The sequence below is a fragment of the Dermacentor silvarum genome, chromosome 11 (genome assembly GCF_013339745.2).
Source record: "Dermacentor silvarum isolate Dsil-2018 chromosome 11, BIME_Dsil_1.4, whole genome shotgun sequence".
Taxonomy (NCBI): Eukaryota; Metazoa; Arthropoda; class Arachnida; order Ixodida; family Ixodidae; genus Dermacentor; species Dermacentor silvarum.
The window spans coordinates 38,749,091-38,771,772 of NC_051164.1; the positions used below are offsets into that span (position 1 = coordinate 38,749,091).

Consider the following 22,682-nt stretch of genomic DNA (forward strand, 5'->3'; position numbering starts at 1 on the left):
CCCTTAGCTGGGGCCGTTGTAGCATGATAGCGCGTCCGTAGTCTTTTTGCGCGTTCGCTTTTGTGCTTGCCTTCCATTGGCACAAATACCATGTGGTCCTTTTTATCTGCCTGTTTCTCCCTCGTGTCCCCACTATGCGGAGATAAAAACGACATTGACTTTTTTTTTCAAAGATTTACAAACAGTCTCGCTGCACGTTTAAAACAAAATGCCACCAGATGAAGTGGCAATCGAGAATAAAAATAAATAAAGGCTAGCAACCGTCACGTGCTGCTGAACATGTTAGTGTAAATATATTCTACAAACATGCTACATGTACAAATATGTTAGTAGTACATATGTTAGAACAAAATGAAGACATATAAAGCCAACAGACAATGAAGCCAAGGAAAGCATCGAGGAAATTAAGTGTGGTTGAAATTGGAATATCCAAAGTAATGAAGAAAATGGGAATGAAAGTGCACGAAACGTAACTTGTCGCCGGCGGGAGCCGAACCCGCAACACACAATTGGTAGTGCACTGCACGCGTAAGGCGGAGGTTGCGGGTTTGGCTCCCGCCGGCGACAAGTTATCTTTTCGTGCACTTTCATTCCCATTTTCTTCATTACTTTGGATATTCCAATTTCAACCACACTTAATTTCCTCGATGCTTTCCTTGGCTTCATTGTCTGTTGGCTTTATGTGGTTATGATTAAGAGAGAGAGAGAGAGAAAACACATATCTAGACCGTCGAGGTCGTTGATCTTGAGGACGAGTGGGTGGTGTCCTCATTCCAGGATTCCACTGGCCATGGCTGCTCGACGTATTCGCTGGAAGAGTGTTTCTTGTCCTGCCAGGGTATCGCTGGCCAGCTGTACCTTCCCACCCGCTCAAATGACGTGCTAGACGTCTTTAAATGTTCAGGTGTGCCCCCGCACCCCCACGAGATGTGAAAGAGTGTAGGGTGTGTGTCGCCGCACCAGGGGCAGATGCTGCGATATTTTTGCAGGTATATTTTGCTGTATCTGTGTAGGTTTGGGAATGTGTTTGTTTGCATAAGTCTTAGGACTATTGTGTCTGCAGTGCTGAGCTTTTTGTGAGGGGGAGGATAAATCCTGTGGTTCAGTCGCTGGATCTGGAGTCGGTCACAGTAATTTGATGGCAGGGGCACGCAGGTAAAGGGTGGGGATTGATGAGACGATTGGTTTTGCCTCGCTCGGTTGATTAGTGCTCGAGTTAAGGCGTTATGATTAATAAAATTGAGCCCCTCAGTTCCCCTTCTTCTTTCGTACAAAGAAATGACGCTTTTACGTGATCGAACTAGACGATAGACAGATACCAATAGACTTTTACCTGATCGAACTAGGCAGATACCGAGGCGCAGATGCGAGCGTGTGCACGAGAAATCTGATCAAGCAAGCACACATTCAGGATTCTGAAGTTAAACTTACTTTCAAAGCTGCTTTCTAAATGTCATTTTGTTCGGTCTTCGGAGGCTGGAAAATTTAGTGGGAAACTCTCTACTGTTTCGTCGGGTCTGACCGCAGGCCACTCGAATGGCAGATGCCCCAACGACTGCCGCGTCTGTTTCTGCCGACCGACAACGAAGGTGAGCAGCGGGACGGCGAGGCGTCCACGCTGTGCTCGGGCCTACACCGAAACACCGAGTCACCGAGCAAGACGAACGCAGCGCTGATGCCGTCGGCATTCCGCCTCGAACTGGAGCACACGCTTTTCGCGCCACCGGAACCCCAGTCACCGGGCGGCAAGCGCAATCTGTCCACCGTCCAATGCAGCGAGCTCGCGCCGGTGACGTCGGCTGCGCAGTCGGAGGACGACCTGGCCTCCGTGGGCAGCCCTCCGTCTGAGAGCATGAATCCAGTCGGCTGGCCGGCGCCGGGGAGAACGGAGAAGCAGGCCATGCACCAGCCAAGTGACAGCGCCTGTGCTGCGCCACCTAGCGTGAGGGACGGCATGTACTTCCAACCGGTACGTGCTTTCGGTGGTGCGTCACGGTGGGCGACACCACCACCAATGCCGCAGCACTGTGTACTTAAAACCTGCATGATTGTTGACGATGAGAGGGGTTGGTATAGAACATAGGCATAAAGGTATTACAACATGGGGAAAAAAAGCATTGAATCACGGACAAAATGTGACGAGCAGGCGATGGTCGCGACTAGATGAGGAAGAGAGAATTCCAGTCTTTAGTAGATTCACAGACAGGAAAACGACTTCGAAGATGTACTTGTGTGCGGTCGTAGTTGCGGCTACCAGAAGGGCTATGACCAGCGCGTCGTAATTGTCGTAAGGGAAGATGTCACTCCCGTGGCAACAGGATATGCTAGGCCATGGCACGTAGAGCACGAAAGAAAAGAGCAACCGGTACGTAGGCTGCAGGACTGACCACTCTGCACGTGCCGTCGGCCCGAATGCTTGCTTCTTTCTTGGCTCAATGTGAGCCCGAGCAGTGGCGGACACTGCAAGGTCTTTGTATGATTGAAACAGCAGCCGCCGTAATATGCGCAGCCGTCGGCACCACCTTGCTCAACCACAACGACCACTTCCCTGACTGCGATGATGGCGTCGCAGCCGACAGCGCCGGTGGAGGCGGTCGTGGATAGCATCCAGAAGCCGGCGCAGTCCCTGTCGGGCGAGTCGTTCGTCCAACTACAGCAAGAAGAGCAGCAGCAGCAGCAGCAGCAGGAGGTGCAACACTCATTGCAAGAACGGCCACAGCAGCAGCAGCTGCTGCACATGCTGCAAGCACCACTGCAACAGTTCCAGGAACAGCAGCAGGAGCCGCAACAGCAACAGCAGCAGCAACAACAACAACAACAGGAGGAGGAGGAGCTGCTGGACTGGCTTATATCACTGGATGCCGGAGGTAAGTTGCCGATGAGAATCCTCGCTTGCAGTTTCTTACTAAATTTATTAGAGGCCAACAGCGACGATACAATTTTTAAGCTACAGCGGGAATAACGGTGATTACATGACATTTGTTCGATCTGCGTGCTTACAGTTCCATATTTGCCAAAAACCTCATCACGCGATAGTGGTAAATTGTGCGCGGAACACGTTTGTCGGTTGAGAGGTTCTTGTGTATTCATTTACCACTCGCCGCCTGCCTTAATTGGGCGTAAATTTCAAAGAAAGCCCGTTCTTGTAAACGCAAAAGTCAATAGGTATCGGTGCACAAACAGAACAATGGCGAACTGGTCCTTTATAGAGCAATAAGCCGTTGAAAACGATCGATTCGTTCAGTCGCAAAGTCGGTTTAACTCAGAAAGACGAAGTTTAAAGGCCTCGCCATGTTAAGCCAGTACGTCAAGGGGACGTCGCGAAATTCAAAGCATTTCCTTGTCGGACAAGCCATTTCGGTGAAGCTTTCGAAACCTGCTGGTTCGAGTTCATCGGTTATTATAAAATGAGGTGCTCCTTTCCTTTCCGAATTACCTTACCCGCGCATTCGTTGGGTGTATCCGTAATGTCACGGTGAGTTGGTGCGGGAAGTTCAGGGCAGCGTCATCACCACTGCTTCGTTACTGCGTCTCTTCAAAGCGATGCATTTTTTTTCTCGTGCCAGGCACTTTACGGTAATGCATTTACATAGGATCCTGTCTCGCCTCATTGTCTCGGCGCCTCATTAAAAGAAACGAAACGTTCGTTGACGAATCGGTGAGCCTCGAATCATGGACCCCCATCGCAATACCCCGAGATGATCTACACAATAGGCAACATACGCAGTTTGTCCTTGCCAACGCTAACTAGGTCTTTGAGACAGTTGGCGCAAACGTCACTTCGCAGACGATAGTTTTCTTTCAAGACGGGAGCACCAGCGCCACGTGCCAGTTTTAATTACGCCGCAAAGGCGGGAACCTAATGCCAGAATAATTGTCAACCTTGTCTACCTTATCACTGTCATTTACATGCGCCACGTCACACCACAACAACCACTGGTATAACAGCCAATAGCGGACCACCATCCCAATCCTCCGCACATTGCAGGCAGTGCTACGAGACGCTGTGTGACAGTTTGTCGCCTCTGTGATCAGTCCAGGCTTGACGAAACAGGCTCTAATGTTTCTTCCGCCGGAGTATACGATAATGAGTCGTCCTGCTGTGACCGTCAGTCTATCGTAGACGATATACAGGGTGTCCCAACTATCATGCACCAAGGTACAAATATGCAAATGACACGCAGCTGGACAGAACCGAGGTGAAGCTGTTTGATTTCGCTTGGAGATACTTAGATTATTTTTGCATTCCACCTAATTACATAATTAGTAATAAATAAATATTCAACTTCTGAAATATAATTTGACGAAAACTGTCAATGACAAAATTGTAAAGCAACATGAAAAACTTCCCATGTAGGTTCCTGTTGCTCAATACGTGCTACATAAAAGTGTCCTTTTTCCGAGTGTGAAATAAGACCACGAATGCACGCAAAGTGCCTCGGAGGCCCAGTCGCCCGGCAATGTTGTGTGTATTCGCGGGCTTCTTTCACGCTAAGAAAAACACTTTTTGAAAAGTTTGAAAAGTAAATTTTTTAGACTACTTATGCAATTAGGCGAGCTGCAAAAAGTTATTTGAATATTTCAAAGCGATAACAAACAACATTTCCTTGGTTCTGTCCACCTACGTGGCATTTTCATATTTTAAAAGCTTATCGCATTACAATTCGAACACCTGGTAAACTCGTCACGTTGCATCTGTCGTATCATGCACAATTATTCACTTTACACGAACACGTGGGTTCATTTGGTAACGCTTTGCAATATAGTGAACGACGCTGTGTTAGCTGGCTGCCTGCAAAATGCTTCGCCTAACATAGACTTCAACAGAGCGTGGGATACGCATTTTCTTTTTTTTTTTTTTGTTACCATTCATTTTTTCGTGATATATGTGGTCGTGTTTCTGTCGCACATGTGCAGTTTACTAACACAACATTTATTGTCCACTTTATTGTCTCTTTAAAGTAACGACCGCTCAACTCTTTTCCTTCGCCAGAAGAGCGCAGAGCATATCCAAATCGCCAGCGTGCACGACGCAAAAGCGCGGTCAACAAAACCATCTTGTCATTTGGTGGTGCCCTTTTCGCAGGCCCTAACGAGCTCTCCGATAACGTCAGAGCGGAACTAGAGGACATGTACTGGGCGTACGTCAATGACGTCCACGGATCGGTGGGGTTCGGCCACGACGAAGCGCTGGCACCGTCGTACGTGACTATGACATCTCCGAGGCAGACACCGCTTGCCACCGCGGCTTCAACCCGAGTGCAGACCCCATCCGAGCAGTCACCGTCGATTCCCGGACCATCACAGACGCCTGAGGTAATGGAGAGTTCCAACGTGTCCGGTATTCCCGTAAATAAAATGACCTTTCCGGATTACCTCGATACCAGAGGAGTAAGCGTGAGCGACGTGGCTGGTGCTGCCATCTGATGACGCAAAGTTCTAATAGACAAACACAGACCTATTACGGCAGTCAGCAAGAGTATTCCACTTCGCTGCCGGTGTAAATTTTCGGCAGTGGCGTAATCGTGAACACGTGGCTATTTTAAATGTCTCTGGGAACACGATGCGATTGGACAAAGCATCGCAAGATGTCAATAGCAGCATCCGGAAACCTGGTATTACGCAGATGCAGTTGCGTTTACCGGAGTACCCGACACGCTAAAACGTTTTGTCAAAAGCTTTGGCGGTATACCGCTACCGTACACTGCCATCTATGGAATGTGTAACATGAGTAAAACGCGCACGTAATAACAATACTGACCATTATATCAGTCTGTACAAATAGTGTTACCATATTTTTTTCAAGCGTGTAGCTAAAGTGAGACGAAAAAGACGGTGAATTTCCGCTAGGTATTGCTGCAAACCTAAACGCCTTACCGGAACGCTTCACGTTTGTCGGTAGTGTCCGTGGAATAGTGGACTGAACAGTGAATTTTACTGCACTGTTTAGTGGACGTTTACTTCCCTAATATACTTGCTTAACAACGGCCGATCACAACTGATATTTGTTTACCCTCAGATTGTAAGGTTCGAAATGCAGCGCGACCACAACAAAGACAAGCAATGCGATTTTTCTAGCACGCAAAGGCACTTGTTCCACATTGTCCCTGGCCTGAAAACCTACTTATTGGCGATTCCGAAAGGCTAGCTAAATTCTGCAAGAGGCACATGGTCGCATGTTGACACGGCGAGGACAATTGCGCGACCTTTACGCAGCTCAAGTACTACGCTTGCGCCCCTTGGTCTGCCTGAATGCTCTTCGCAGTACAGATTGTCCAACACCCAAGCGATGATGAAGCAGTGTGGCATGTCCACGATTTTTGTTTTTAGAACGACCAAATTTTTAAAATTGCCTGTGGCAACACGGCAGAATTCCAACACTTGATCTGAATTATTCGATGAGGCAGAAGTTGCTTGCACGAGAAATCAGAATGCTTAATTGAACATTTACATAATAGCACTAAATAACGCTACTCAGTAAATTACTCGGGACTACGCTTGTGACGAGATAATTTTGAAGGTTTATGACAAAATGAATTAGTCTCGTAGTTACTTTCATGCTTCAATACATTAACTAGCGTTTTCTTTATAAAGTGAGTGGGAAAACAACGCATTTTTACTGCGAGTTTCACGCCGCGTATCTCGAAAGCGGTGCTTTGGAGGAAATCTCCCAAGAATTCTTCTTCCGTGAAAGGCATGCCCTTTACTTCCCTGAAGTCCCAAGGTCAACCCTCCGATGATCGCATTATGGACAGTCCCATGGAAGGTGTTTTAAAGACTCTTCTACGCTACATATAAGAAGTACAACGAAAATGTATAACATTTCAAACAAAATTCTTAGTTTTGCCAGCAGCCCATGCAGCTATCTTTCTGACGAATTGCCGAACAGAGGGCGCGGTTTCAATGTAGATGTGGTTACCAAGAATGTAGTGCAGTCAAACCCGATAACAATAAACTGTGCTCTGTACTCGTATATCGAGCCGGCAAATGTTCTAGCCGCAGTAATTCTCAATAACTTGCTTCAAAAGAATTGTACATTGAATGTATCCAACGTCAGAAGCTGTTGGCAACTCCAGAATTTGTTACTTGAGCTGGCAACACTGTCCAAATAAACAAAGATGGCTACGACATCTAGTTTCACGGTGATTCTTTGGCTTGGTGCTGCGCTCACGTTTCTCGTTTGCGGCATAGGATCGAGATGATCGAGATGTATTGATCGAGATGTATTAGGGACATTGCTGCCGATTGATCGGTCTCAAGAATTTCATCAACAAAACCGCGGAAATCGTTCCGCTGTCCATGCAAACGTCCAGCCTGCCAAGCCAGCCGCATAGAGTTTTTCATGCAAGCCGGAGGTTAAAAAAAAATCATGAGCCATTCCATTCTGTGAAGGTAGATGACAAGCGAAGCTCTTTAGCGGAAGACACAGAGGTGAAATGTATTGTCGAACAAAGGTGCGAACATATTTATTGTCCTGATCGGTGCTCATCCTGATAAGTACGCACCCACATTCGCGCATCACCTCTGTGTTTAAATCTGTCCATCACGTAAGACGAACATACCCTCTAAGCAATGGCTCATACGCCCGTAAACGCGGCCTCACCATTACAACAACAGAAGAGAAGTGAAATTCTGCACTGGAATGATGGGCAGCACGAGCGCGATTGTGCCGAGGGGCGCCTACCCTTTCCTCTTGTTCGCCTTACCAGGGGCACACTACGTCACGCACTACGTCATACATTCACAGAGAGACATCTTTTTAGACACGGGTTAAACTGAGGTCCGACGCTAGCGGCGATAGGCGTTTGCTTTTGTTGTTGGCTCTTTCACCCTCACTTTTTAGGGAACAGTTTTTCCGCAAGGACGCCTTAAATCCCGGATCCTAGCCATAAACAGCTGTGCTTTAAAAGGGAAGTCTTTGTGCGTAGCGTGCCTCGGCAAAAGTGAAAGCACTTGTGCGTCGTCTGCTGCTTTCGGAAACGATGGAATGATGAACTGCCGTCTTTACATGGCGATCACACGCATAATGACTACATAGCCAAATTCTATCGACACTATTCTTTTTTTCGGGCTTGTGCGTGCGCGTCGGCCTCACGACTGTTTGAGAACTACGAGGCAACATTGCAGCACACGCTGTAATGTGATAACCTGCCTAGATCGGCTGATTCTAGGCGCCACCGCTAGGGCGCGAGCATTTATTTAGAGTAGCGAATTGTGTGGGGACGATCGACTCTTGTCGCATTCGCCGAACTACATACGAGAAAGATGCATGCTGGGAGTAAAGGAACCAGTTGGAAAACTTTGGAGACTTGAAACGCATCGACTAAATTGCGAATAGCTAGACTCGTGACTACAAAGCTTTCAGAAATTGCAAACAAGGACTAGATGGCACGTTCTTTTTGCGAAACCTATGGCTACTCGTGCAGAAAGCATAGCCGCGTGAAACATGTTCCCAAGAAAGTACGATCATGCAAAATACGATATGGCCAGCAACCATTACCACGGTCCCATGTTACTAAGTTACCCATATCCCAGAGTGCTTAAAACGATTATACACAAATAACTTTTCATGAGATAACGTGCAGATAATGTGCTGTTGACGGCGCCATTGTAAAGGAAGAAAGGAGACACAGAGACAGCACCCATTCCTGGGCCAGCTGCTGTATCATCTGCCCACCTCCTCTTCCTCCACCTCGCTCCTACCGCCAGCAGCCGAGCCCCGGTGACGTTCTTTTGCACTATATATATATATATATATATATATATATATATGGACGCACTGGCACGACTGACGGGAATGGCGCAAAGGTCTGAGATGGTGGCCACGCGAGAGCCTCGGCATACCTGAGAGGTGCAGTCACCTCGGGTAAAGCAACGGGAGTCGGCACTGTTATGAACGGGTTGGCGTTTCATCTCAGCCCTGCCATCCGTTGTTGCGGGTCGGAGATTATTCCGCCGCTGCTGCCAGTTTGTTGAGACTCGGGTAGCGTTTAGGCCGGTGATCCTTCAGCCAGAGGGATGAGCACGTCCGGGAGTAAGAGCGAGAGAAAAAAAGGGTTTATTCTACAGTATTTACAGTGGCTCCAAATATGGAAGCCCACTCCATGGGGGAGCACTTTGAAAGTCTCAGCTCACTACATGTCTGAGGTCATATCAGAACTCGTCAGGACACACCACTGCACGCAAGGTGTCCCCTTATAGAACATCGGTCTTCCCTAGTTGACCCGACTAGGGAATCAGATGACCTTGATGCGGCCAATCAGACGGGCCGTCTTGTTCGCTGAACTTCGCCTCCAATGTTGCACCTTCGAAGCAAGGACGAGGCAATCCGGAAACAGGGGGTTGACACTCCCTCTACGAAAGTCGGTGACCTGTTTCTTGCCCTCCGACGGTCAGCTTGCCCGGGTCGGGAGAATGGCCTTTGCACTAATCCCCGCGTCTAACGAAGGGGGGCAAGCTTCGTGAGCTTCTTTGTCATCGCGTCCCAGCTGGTGTCGCGCCGCGTCGACAAGTAGGCGGCGGCTGATGAAGGGGGTGGCATCGTGGGAAGCACCTAAAGAATGCGCACTGCCTAGTTGGGGCGCTTGTTTGCCTGTCTCGTCGGTGTCTGGCACTGTCGCCGTCTCGGCGACGCTCATGAAAGGGCTTGCCTCGATGGGAAACAATCAAAGAATGCGCCCGGCCGATTCGGGACGCAACAGCACTCACGGAGCCTCGTGGGGAGAAGGGAGAGCGGCGCACACTTGCTCGTGGATGACCTGGCGAAGGTTGGCCGGCAAAGGCGAGGGTGCTGGTGTGGCTGAAGACTGCAGCGAAAGCTGACGAGCGAGCTCAGCACGGACGAATGCTTTTATCTGGCAAAGCAGAGAGTCAATCTCAGGAGCCGCGGTCATGCTCGCGAGGATTTCATCGAACACAGGTGGGCGCCGCGTGAGAAGACGCTGTCTGCAGAGTTCGTCGAAACTCTGGCAAAGCTCAGTGACTTGAGAAATAGTGCCTGGGTTTTTGGACAGCAGCATATGAAAGGCATCGTCGGAAATGCCCTTCATGATGTGACGTACCTTGTCCGCCTCCGCCATCGTCGGGTGGACACGCCGGCATAGTTCGACGATGTCCTCTATGTAGCTGGTGAACGTTTCACCAGTTTCCAGGGATCGGCTTCGTAGGCGTTGTTCAGCGCGAAGTTTGTGCATGCCTGGGCGGCCAAAACATCTGCGATACCGGTTTTGAAACTAGCCCACGTGTGTAGATCGGCTTCGTGGTTTTTGAACCACAGCTTGGCGACACCCTATAAATAGTAGATCGCATTGCCAAGCTTGAGGGGATCGTCCCGTTTGTTGGTGTTGCTCGCGCGCTCATACGATTCCAGCGAATCTTCACCGTCTTTCTCATCGGTGCCGCTGAAGATGTCAGGATGCCACTGACGCTGATGATGACGATATGATGGCTGGAGGAACCGGTGGGGATGTCGGGCTAGGGTCGTCAGGCATAACGGATGGCAGAGTTCGGGTGCGTAATTCCAGGTTGGGGGGAAAACCGCAGTTCCTGAGCCAGAATCTAATGTGAATACAGGCCAAGAGAGCAGCAGGCAGCGTGTCTCAACCAGAGCAGATCAGGCAATCTCTAGCTCGCGCCTCCTGGACTACTGGCGGTGTGTCTGCAGCGCCGGGCATTCGTCTTCACTACAATATATCTATATATATATATATATATATATATATATATATATATATATATATATATATAGTGCAACTGGCGGTGGCCAGCGCCCGACCACGGTCAGTTGCCGCTCGCTCCTCCGAGAAGAAGGACGTGTATTGAATGCGCTCCCGAACAACACTTTGCAATGTAATGAACGTGCTTTCAATCATCCATCCGGGACTTCAAAGTGATGCGACACAATGCTAACGCAGTCCTCTGGCATTTACCGCTAACTGTCCACTGATTTGTGTTTTCCTTTTTTTACCTCTCTTAACCAGGAGGCCTTACTGCGACCGATGCCGCAGGAGCAGGCACACCACATGGTGAACATCCTCAGAGGCTACGGACTGCTATCGGCCGACTTAAAATTGCCTAATTAAATCTCAGTAACAAAAAATTACTGGCGGCTACTCCACTGTACTGGAAACAATAGGCACTAGGTTGGCTTCGCGTAACGCCGTTCCTCTTTTTTTTAATCGTGCGGCATGATATCTGGGACACCCTATATATATAGATATAGTGCAACTAGCGGTGGCCTGCCCTGCACCACCGTCAGTTGCCCTTCGCTCCTCCCAGAGGTAGGACGTGTATTGAAAGCGCTCCAGAACAACACTTCGCAGTGTGGCAGTCATGCATCCGGGACCTCAAAGAGGTGCGACATGACGCTAACGCCGTTCTTGTAGCATTTACTGCTAAATCTCCACTGATTTGTGTTTTCCTTGTTTTACCTCTCTCCGCCAGGAGGCCTTACTGCAACCGATGCCGCAGGAGCAGGCACGCCACCTGGGGAACATCCTCAGAGGCTACGGACTGCAGTCGGCCGACGGCGAGTGCTTCGCCTTTCTGAACGCCTCGTGGAGCCTGTGGAATTACTTGACCCGGCTTGGCGTCGTAAGGAGGAGCGCCGAGTCACGCGCCAGTGGTGAACGAGGGCGCATTGGGGCGCTCGTGGTGGCGTCACCGTCAACGCCACTGCCCACCCATGTCGACAACTGCGGGCTGCGATCGGAAGAGGCCGACCGACCCTTCACCGGCAGCGAAGAGTGAAGGTCGTTCCCCGTGGAATCACACTCACAAGGCAGAGTTGTTGAATAAAGTTTACATCTAATTATCGTTCAGATGATCATTCCTCTGTAAACATTCTGAAACAAGCTTGCTCAATTAAGGATTCCTTAACTGTGGGTGTCACAGGTTCAAGGTGATCTCGTTAAAGCCTCGCTTACCGCCGGCGAATCTTTGGACTAAGCTTGCCAAGCTTTTGTCGAATGTGTAGCGTTCTGTGAGCGCGGTGCAGCTTTATTCATTCCACATGCAGAGTATGTTATCGTTTTTTTTTTCATTCTGTGGACGCACATACTATTTCTGCAACAGCCGTTTTCAGGCGCAAAGCAATGTCAATCGAACGCACCCAGGTTACTGAGCGAACTCGCGTTTATGTAGTATTTTGGCATTCATGTCTTTTCTGCATTTCGTTCCAGCTATATCACTTAAGCTTCAGTTGAGTTGCAGTCTTGCTCAAACACGTTCAACGTTTTTCCACATGCCGTGTGTGTGTGTGTGTGTGTGTGTGTGTGTGTGTGTGTGTGTGTGTGTGTGTGTGTGTGTGTGTGTGTGTGTGTGTGTGTGTGTGTGTGCGTGCGTGTGTGTGTCGGCGCAAGCAAATGACCTGTCAGTAGGCTCTATCTTGATGGCATAAGTTTCTGTGCTCTTGACAGATCGTGCTGCATTCCTAAGTATCCCTCCTTTTTCTTAGTCTTTGACGCTGGATTAGGGTCACGCATGTCCTCGGTTTCAACTTTTTAAGATTTTAGGGCTTTAAGAGTTAAACATTAAGCGTTATTTTGGTGCATGCTCGATTCAATATTACTCAAGCTTTATCGCATGTTCGATGCACTTTCTTTTTTAATTAAGATTAGTCTTCTCCTGGCATGAACGTCGAAGTGGGTTTCCAGCACTAAAATGCCCATATCAGCGTTCTCGAGTGCATGTTCGGGTCAATATTCCGGTACAGTTTGATCTTCTCAACTGTACCTTAATTTGATTATCTGCATTATGCAGTCCTTGATCGAAGCAGTGACTTGTGATAACGTGTGGCGAAGAGGAATACGCTATGATTACTGGGCCTTGGTCCAGAGCAGACAAAAGCAAGCTTATCAGCGTGTTCCTTTTTCGGATAAGCATTCGCTGCAAACATGTTATCGACGAGTAAAATTTAGAAAATTTTGCTCAGATCAATACTTCATATCACTGCTAGCTCTACAACGCCATTGTTCGCTGTTAGTTACGCCATACGTGTGTTCCCCTTTGCTTTAAGTTACCATGTACCAGCGATGGTAAAAGCTGGAGGATTTTGTTTCAACAAATATTTATGAAGATAATCTCCGTGCGTTATTTTTAGTGACTTTCTTATGAGCGGTCCACTTCAAGGCGTTACCGAATGCTCACGAGAAGACCAAGAATATTACTTTCGTTTGCGGTGGCGTTTGACACGGATGGCTGCGGGACAAAAAAAGGAAGTGTACCGAGTTAGCCTCGCTTGCTTGTCTCTGAGCAGGGTTAAGTCGTGGGGCAAATGCAGGACTATTGAGCACCCAATGTTTACAATGTTCGCACGTGATGGCGCACTGGACATCGCGGCTATGGGTGTGAGTAGGGAGTGCTTAAAGTCATCCTTCTCAGTTTTATTTGAAGAGCCAAAATTGTTCCTACGCCTGCTCGAATTGAATAGATTGTGTGAACAAATGGCGTAACCAATCCAATCTCTCTCCCACTATCTATGTGCGTGCGTGATGTCAATGACACGATATATTACGAATACATCGCACCAGCGCTTTCATGGACACGCAGGTCCATGAAGCCTCTGTACGGCCGTGCGTGATTGGGGCAGATACAATTCTTTCCACCACAGTACCTGTGGATTCTTCCAAAGCCCGCGTTGGGCGTTCACAGTCTTGCCCAAGCACAGTTCGCCCGCGGAGATTTCGAAGCAGAAGGAACCCGCCTGGAGGAGCTCTGAACCGCTCCTTGAGCTTGTTGAGCAAAGGCATTCCGTGGATGCCGCAGGATGCTGTGAACGTCTCTGCCAATAACGTCAGTGGGTGAGCTAGTTGATACATTACTTCGAAAGCAAACCTCCCAGCCAAGTTTTATAGTTATACACTGTTTGCAGCGCTTAGTGAAACGTGAGTTTGAATTCTGTTCGTTGCAAACGAGTTCTCCGCATATGCGTCGCAAATGGCGCGCCGGCTTGCGGTCGCCTGTCGTAAGCTGGCAGTAGCCTCTACAGATGCCAGCCGTTGGACAGTCGTTTGGATGACGCATGCACGAAACTTGCACAGCTGTACTGAGTCTTCGTGAAATGACTTATTTGGTCTATTATCGCTTATATTATTGTCCTGGGAGGGGAGAGGAGGGGAGGATAGAGGAGAGCGAGTAGCACGTAGTCATCGTAGCGATGACTGCCATAGAATTGGGAGGATTCCGGGATAGATATAAATACATTTTAAAGATGCGTTAGAACGTACAAAATCTTAAAAACTATATCGACGTTCGGGTGACGCCACGCAGTCGAACGATCTGCGCATCAAAACGATGGTAAACATAATCATGAAGACATATATGCAAGTGGAACAAATACACCGTCACGGATATTGCCACATTGGAGCGGAAAGGAGAACCAGAAACAATAAATGATCAATTGGTAGTGAAATAGATAGTAAAGAAAAGCAACGTGAAAATAACGACCCATGGCTGTTGGCCTTTCATGGAGTGAAAAGTCCTAGCCAATGAAAACTTCGGTATTGTACATACGGAAAATTAATTCAGAAACGGCCATGAAACATATTAGGAAACGAAGTATAATCAGCCCGAAAGCAAATGAAGAATCTCGGAACAAAAAGATATGAAGACCAACAACGTAATTTTCGTAAGTAATCATCTTCAAATACAGCAACAGAGGCCCTCTACGACATCTCTGCGTGAAAGAAAAATAATTTACAGGTTCATTCGCACAGAACTGCCTCTGAAATGGTTGACGATAGCATGCTGCCGCCCCTGAACACTAGTCTTAAACCAGTCTCGGAACCACAGACGGTTCAGAAAACGAGCAAATGTAGGCAATTTTAATGCTGGCAAATTTTAAGTACCTGGGTTAATTAGGGATCTATACAAAAAGTCTGAAAGTCAAGTTTCCCGCCTGATGACAGGCGTTGATTTATCATTCGACCTCACAGCCCGTCTCCAAAACTGCATCTGAGAAGGCGGGGATACGCCGATGCATTTCGCCGCAAGATTGGGAACAGATATTTTGAAGCTGCTGTTCCTACAAAGTGAACGTGCCTTCAGTACCGGCCTGAACTCCGCTGCTGCGACATGTGCCTCAAGTTGATTAGTAAATGATAGGTGACGACATATTTCATTGTAGATAATAGCGTGGTTTATGACATGCGCCATAGCTTGAGGGTTAATTTTCTCAGCAAATGTTATACTGTATCGGATTCCCATTTTCTGATCATCAAATACGGTCGTCGCTGAAATAACCCGGCATATACATATGCTTATTTCGCACAGGTAGGTGGCAATGATGGCACCAATATTGCGGTTCCTGGTGACACGATGAATGCCTTAACGAAGGCCAAAACAATAAGGAGAACAAAGACAGAGACTTCACAGTAGAGCGCTATCGGCGTTCTCTCTGCTGTTAGCCTCTCTTGCGAGCTTCTGTGTTGACCCTGTCGACATTCTCCTAGTTAGCTTTTCATCTCTAATATAACAAAGACAGAGGTTGAAAGAAAGGCAGATACTTGCGATCAACATTGCCTGAAACTAGCGTTCGACACGGGGGTTTCATCATGACGCGCACGAGTCCCCCCTTTCGTAGCATTCGCTGGATGATTAGGGGAGGTGAGTGAGTGAGTGAGTGAACTTTATTGGGTACACAATAGACGCGAGTAAACTCGACGTCACCTGGCTAGGCCCACTCGGAGACCATCAGGTGAAACCTGATGGCCCTCTCGCGGGCCCTCTCAACTGCCAGGATTTGAGAGGTCTGATCCTGGGCCTTAATAAGCATCATCATTTCCTCTTGGGTGAAAGGGGGACCGGCAGGTGAAAAAGAATCGCTGTGGCTTTGAAGAGTACACTGGGCTATAGTAGACTTCTGGATTAAGTGGTCACCTGTTCGCGTCCGCGAACGTGCGCCTAAATTTAAGTGCACCAGTATTTTCGCATCTCGTCCCCGTCGAAGTACGACACCGAAATCGATACGACATGGCGCTACGGAATTCTCCAAGATCTTTGGGCGATGGGTGTCCGTGGCAACACGCTAAACACAATCGAAAGTGATCTATCAGATCGCACATTCCACGCAAGAGTGGATAACGCTCTATCTAGGCCTTTTACTCAAGAGACCGGTGTACCGCAAGGGGGCGTGATTAGTTGCACGCTATTTATTGCAAAAATGGACTGCCTGCATACACTCATCCCACGCACTATGTTTTATTCTATTTATGTCGATGATGTGCTAATAGCCTTCGAGTCTGGCAATATTGTCATCGGCGAACGACAAGTGCTGCTTGGAATAAACAAATTGTCCAAATGGGCAGACGAAAGTGGTTTTAAAGCAAACGCCCAGAAGAGCACTTGCGTACTTTTTACAAACAAGAGAGGCGTAACGTCTGTCCCAAGTGTGCAAATCAAAGGAAATGCGCTCTCTGTGAGCAGCGAGCATAAGACACAGATGTACAAGCGTCACCCTTCCGGAATGAACGCTGGTGCACAACAGGCCAGCGAAGATCAACACCAGCGGAAGCACACCTATGGCCCAAATGCGACGTCGAGCCCCGACGAGCCGCTTCTTACTTGGCAAACGTGCAACGTGCCTGCCTCAAGCGTTGGACGCCACGCTACCCCAGTCAACAAGCGTCGATCTCCGATGTCGAAGCATGCATCGGCAAGCTTTAACAGGCCATCCCTGGAAGCGCTGGCGCAAGCAGTATCGGCTACTTCTGCGCTCTGCACACGAAGCGACACCCAAGCTGCCACCACGACTTCAAGTAGGAGACGTCGTCCTGGTGCACGACGACGACTCGCCGCCGATCCTTTGGAAGCTGGCCCGGGCGACGGAACTGCTCCATGGTCGCGACGGCGTCGCTCAAGCGTGCTGCCTGACGCTGGCGTCCGGCTCCGTGATAAGGCGTCCCGTCGAAAAGGTTTACCTTCTTGAAGACGGAAACATCTAGCATTTTGTCGGCCGCGGGAGTGTGCTACAAATAAAGGTGCGCCGAGCACGTGCAGCTGACACGGGCGCTGCTCGCTCAGTTGCTACGAAATTTGAGAGAAAATAAGTGTTAACTTTCACTAACGCGTCACACATATTATGACCCACATTCTGGAAAAATATGTTATTGCTGTCATAATATTTTCTCTCAGGGAAGAGCGAAAGCTTGGCAAGCGTTTCACATGAAGCCTACAAACAGGCAGCAATACGAGCGCTTAGCAATTGTTATTCAGCACCTAATTACCTCACACAACTTCGAAATTTGTCAGCACATTATCCCTTACATACCACAAAGTTACTTCAACTATATCTTGAATTGTCTAGTTCTCCATGGACGGATGCTTCTATTCGCACTAACGCCTTTGCCGTAAAATTGACGCCGCCCCTGTCTGCAAAGTGTTAGACAAATATGCGACATGAATGTTTTTTTGATGTGGTATAACAAGGACGGCATTTTTTTTAAACGGCAAGCCATTGGTAAGAATTCGCGGAGCATGAAAGTTTTTGACAAAGCAAATAACAGTGGGAGCGTTCCAAACAGTTTTTCCTTTATTTATTTTTTACCCGTTGTAAATTGTTTTGAAGACTCGCATTGCACGTCCCTCAACGAGAGATTTATGCTACTTGAGGAATTGGCTGAATTTTTCGAGGCTACGGTGTAACACGCCGCGGCATCTCTCGTTTAAAAGTTCCTTCCTTCAAGGCGCAACGGCGATCGTAATCTCGACCACCATAATTAGTTCAGCCGGTGGCAGGTTCATCATTCTCGCGTCCACGATGGACAAGCCAAGGCAATGCGAAAGATGTCAGCGTTCCGTAGAAACGCCTCTATAGGAGGCGTTGTGCGTAGAAAGCAAAAACAACCAAGACGTTTCGCTACCATGGCAACGCTCGGCAGCGGAGGCAGTCGCGCGACGCTCGGCGTTCGAACGCAAATGTTCTCAACTATAACGAACGCCGCTTTGGAGCCTGCACAAACTTGCTTCATCTGCACGCGACACTGCAGAAGGCAGAGCAGAGGGAGTGATTGTGGAGAGGGAGAGGCGCGGGTTGAAGCTGTGCGCTTGAGCGAGAAGGAAAAATACGTCGTCTGCTGCCTGGCGTTCCAGAAGACGTCATTTTAGCTTGGTCGCTCTTATGAGAGACAGGTGAGGATCGAGCTCCGTCTATGAACTGTCCCCCACCTTTGTTAAAGTCGAAGCGGATCTCTTTCTCCTCGATAACTTTGCAGGCACTGCGGCAATTATGGGCGACACCAGCGACGATCAGACCTTTGACATCTCCCAGGTGACGTCGGCCGGGGACACAATGAAGGTCGAGCCACCCGCGACCGCGGGCCTTGGCTGCCGCAGGACTGAGCCACTTAAACAATAGCGGCTGTGATCCAGTTACAAATATTGGGCTGTTATTTTATTACTGATTCTCGCTTTTCTTTAACTTCGCGATAGTTAGTATGCGCGTGTGATAAAACATCATTAGAGCAAACTGTGCTCGCATAAGCGCTCATTTAAAGGCCGTGTTGTTCTCCTGCAATAACGCGGATGCCATCGCTGACACCGTTGGTATATAACTGAGCGACGCGGCTGTTTATGCTGCTGTACCGAATGTACCGTCTCTTGTTTCGGGTTTGACGCAGAGATAAAGAGTACGTCTCAGGAATTAAGAAATGTGTCAGCGTGCCAACACGTAAAAACCCACCCATCTACGTTGCGAATACGACCGGCAGCCTACGGGAACGGTGACGTACAGATGTTGGCACAGGCGTTGGGCACAGCGTTGTGTCCCCGTTTGCAGCTTATTGTGTACGCGGCGATCGACGCGAAGAGTGGTTTATTTCAAATCGCTAAAGCTAGAACTGGACTATAAAAGCACTTTCCTTCATCCTAACTTGCTTACTTTTCAGTACAGGTCCGCCGGTAGCGGGTGCGCGAACTCGACGGCGCCAGGCCTAACCTCCGCTGAACAGGATCAACATTCACTCAAACTTATGTGCACTGATTGAGAGGGTCCAATCTTGTGCATTTCAACTTCGTAGGCATGTATTGACTCATTTTGAGCACGATTATTTATATATACCAACGAAGGCGTTGCGGCTATCGCGTTATCGGTTCGACGGCCGATCGCGCGGGGTTCGGTCGAATGATGGTCGGCACGCTGATTTTATCGGTGCCGTTGACAAGAAAGCCCGTCGCAGTACAACTCGCGCTCGTCGGTTACGTCTTGTAGGCCTGGTATGATAAAATGGTCCCCGCGACACAGTGCGGCATGGTCGGCCAATCGTAAGCGTACTCGTCTTGTCGGTCTCGTATCAACCCAGTGTTACCGCGTCTTGAACGAGTACGTGAAGTCGGGCACACGCTGCCACTACCAGCAAGCGAGGACCGACGCTGCAAGATGTCTTCGTCAGCAACGTGTTTTTAAGTGTGGTCGAAGTGTAACGCAGGGGTTTATCGATAAATTTGCTATTACAGCCATCAATGCAAGGCGGCAACTACGTGGTTCCCTGTGCAGTCTGGACGAAGCCCTCGCTGCTTTCTGTTAAAAGCGGAGTTGCAGTCTTACGCTACGCACGTTTTCGGTACCGCACCGACGTCGAGCTACCAGTGAAGTTTCAACGAGGTGCACAGCACGAGTTTGCACTTGCAGTAGCGCGTGAGCGAGCGCATTTTTTTTTTTTTTTTTCGGGGGACGTTTTCCCGAGACGGGGCCGCACGGCCGCGCGCGCGACCCTTCCAAAACGTTTCGCGACTAATCCGCCAGGGCAGGGCGCATGCGCCGTAGCGCCGTGAAAAAGGCGGATTATGGGCGACACCAGCGACGATCAGACCTTTGACATCTCCCAGGTGACGTCGGCCGGGGACAACATGAAGGTCGAGCCACCCGCGACCGCGGGCCTTGGCTGCCGCAAGGACTACGGACGTGGCGTCTCTGCTAAGCCTCGTGGTAAGTGTCTTCGCCATCTCGGCCGCTTGTCGCTTGCTAAGCATTTTCCTTGTTTGCCACGAAGAGATGCCGATTCGGAATGCGCTTGGTAACTTTTGGTAAGTGTTTACGGGCCCCACCCAGCTTTTTGAATGTTCGTTTGTTTGTTTGAGGCGCCGTACGGGCGTGCTCGCGTACACGCTCGGGCTGCGAAAGAAGCTGTCCGCGTCGGTTTTTCGAATCGTAATGGCAGATGTCGCCATTAGGGGGCAACCTTCTTCCCGGACGGCGTGGAACGTGTTTTCTTTTTGTGTTTTCTTTGTTTGTATGCTTGTTTGGTTTCTTCGTCAATTCGTCGCCTTCGACTATATTTTATAGATCACATGCGGAGCTCTGAAGAGCTTTATATCGGGCTAGTGTGCTAAATACTATTGATTTTTTTTTCAAAAGAACAATGCAGCTTTGATTTCCTTTTCTGTTTTCTTTTTTTTTTCAATTCGGATGCTTAATTGCTGTTTTTGGGGACGATCATGGCGCATGCTTCGCGTAATGCCTGTCACGGGGTAAGGAAAATTTCTTGGCTATGCCCAATCAGTCTCACCGGAAAATTTCTCGGTTTTATTTTTCTTATTTTACCCGGACAGGTGTTTATATTCGCTCTAAGTAAACGAAAAAAAAATTGCGTATCAAAAGTCAATGCGCTATATTCTTCATTCCGCCACCGATAACACATCGACTAGTTTTCTTCATTCTTTCTTTCATTTTTTTATTTCTTTTTTTAAGCGACGTCTGTCACACGGCGGACTTTCGACCGGCATCATCGCCGATCGGGATCGAATTTCTTGGTCGCTATTGCTTTTTTCCGCAAGCTGCGGGAGGGATCCAATCGCGTTGCACAATTTCGATCTATATTGCGCTCTATAGCAATCGAAATTTGTCTGCGCTTGGTAACCGTTGGGTGTACGCCACCGTGTGTGTTTGTTTGTTTATTATTATTATTGTAGCTTCAAGTTCATAGGCTCGGCTTGAGAAAAACAAAATGTCTACTTCGTTTGCGTAGATCGTAATGACTGCATTCACCCTGACTGCGGCTTAGGCTACCCGGTCATTGTATTGTCTCGTTTTTTGCTTTATCATTTGTTGTTGTTTTTTTTGTTTTTTTTTGCACTTACCCTATAGCATTTTTTTTCGCTAGTGTGCTGAACAGGCCCCAATTTCTTATTATTTCATGTGCTCATCAAGAATAATTTTTTGTTATTGCGAAAGCCATTGTGACGCACGATTTCCAACATGCCGTTCAAGCTGTACTGAAAATCGCTTGGCTGTGGCGGGCTGTTCGTATACCAAGCAATCTGCGCCCTTAATTTTTCCGATATTACCCGAATGTTAGTTAGTTGAACTTGTTTACAATTACCAAAACGAAACAACTTTTTCTTCAGGCAGTAATCAAAACGCTTTGTATTTCATACTACGAGAAAGCAAGGGCGTTCGCAATTCTTTTTTTTTTCTTTTTTTTTGCCAACGTGGTAATTACTGCACCGCAATCTCTCTTTACGCCTGGTATTATTGGAAGAAAGGTAAGGCACCATTACTGCCATTAATTCCGGTTGAGTCAACTTGTTTTCGATAGACTGACCTTCATTTCTAGATCAAGCTGCGCTCCTTGAAATGCAGAGCGATACAATTTATTGGAAGATTCAATGCAGCGAAGTGCAGCCATCGCATTGAGAAATAATTTCGAATCCTTCAATCTTTATTTCCGACAAGTGAAGTGGAACTTAGCAATTAATTGGCGTGAATATAGCAAACTATTAGCACGAAGCATGAGCGAAGCAGTAATTTGGTGGTCCTCACTACAGAGTAAAACTACCGGCGTTCCAAAGCAAGCTGCTGATAAGAAGGCAGCTGACTTGCCCTCTTTCGTGCAAGTGAGCGTTTGTGTGCGCGCTTAAGTAAGTCGCGAGCATGCTTGCGCGTTCGCTAATGCTACAGCGCTGTGGGCATGTGTTTCTATGCACGTCAGCGCCTGTGCGAGTGAACATGCGTGTGCGTAAGTGTGCATACTCCAATGCGAAGCTGCGCACACAGGCAGTTGCCACGCGCGGACATCCTAGCCCCTCCTTTATCGCACGTGTACCAATGTAAGTGCACCAGTGCAGGCGTGTATAATGATGCACGCAGGTGTGCCAGTGTGCGGCGGTCGTCTGTGTTTGTGTGTTGTTGTGTGTGTGTTTGGGTGTGCATGTGTGTTTGCTGGGTATATGCGTGTGTGTGGGCGTACGTGCGCGTACGCGCGGTCTGTCTATGTGTGTACTCGTGTGTGCAATATGTGCGCATGCCTGATTCGCCAAGTTTACACGGCCAATAATACTGCTGTCCTTACTTCGTATAGCTGTATACTAATTTGGTATCGCACTTGATGTTTTGCCTTTCGGGAGAAACTGCGTCTTTTTCATTGAGGAGCCACTCATTACGGAATCCTGGCGAGGCGCCCCCTCCCCTCATTGTTCATGTTGTTCAGGTTCATGCTGCCATTCATGCCGCGTGCAGCGTGTGTAACCGATTATGATCGCAATAGCCATCACTGACGTTGACAACTATTTTAGATGGCCTCCGCAGATATTTTCCCCTATTAAAACGGGACGATCAGAGAACTTTGCAAAGCCGTGGTATTCGAGAAATGAGAGAAGTCTGTTGATGTCGAACAGGCAATGGCGGCAGTTCAGTGCACATCTAAACCGAAAACAAAACAAAAAAACAGAGCACGTTTTCCTTGAAAGAT

The 22,682-nt window shown here is 48.4% G+C and overlaps 2 protein-coding genes across 7 annotated transcripts in view; both read left to right on the forward strand.

The window, feature by feature from the left end:
• The window catches only part of LOC125941289 (uncharacterized), a 35,142-nt gene extending 23,394 nt beyond the window's left edge, over positions 1–11,748 (forward strand). Inside the window, exons 7-11 of the mRNA XM_049658274.1 lie at positions 1,528–1,969; positions 2,510–2,802; positions 3,989–4,014; positions 5,087–5,316; positions 11,443–11,748. Of these exons, the coding sequence (XP_049514231.1) occupies positions 1,528–1,969; positions 2,510–2,802; positions 3,989–4,014; positions 5,087–5,316; positions 11,443–11,748 (1,297 nt within the window). The remainder of the gene's footprint in view (positions 1–1,527; positions 1,970–2,509; positions 2,803–3,988; positions 4,015–5,086; positions 5,317–11,442) is intronic.
• A 6,306-nt stretch (positions 11,749–18,054) lies between these two features.
• LOC119432521 (uncharacterized) overlaps positions 18,055–22,682 on the forward strand; it is a 73,065-nt gene continuing 68,437 nt past the window's right edge. For 2 of the 6 annotated variants that reach the window (XR_007464194.1, XM_049658432.1), the window contains exons 1-2: positions 18,213–18,265; positions 19,822–19,921. Coding sequence is in view for 1 of the 6 variants with exons in the window: in XM_049658432.1 (XP_049514389.1) it covers positions 18,224–18,265; positions 19,822–19,921 (142 nt within the window). In the remaining 5 variants the exon portion in view is untranslated. The other 4 variants (XR_007464201.1, XR_007464200.1, XR_007464196.1 and 1 more) reach the window with 3 other exon arrangements.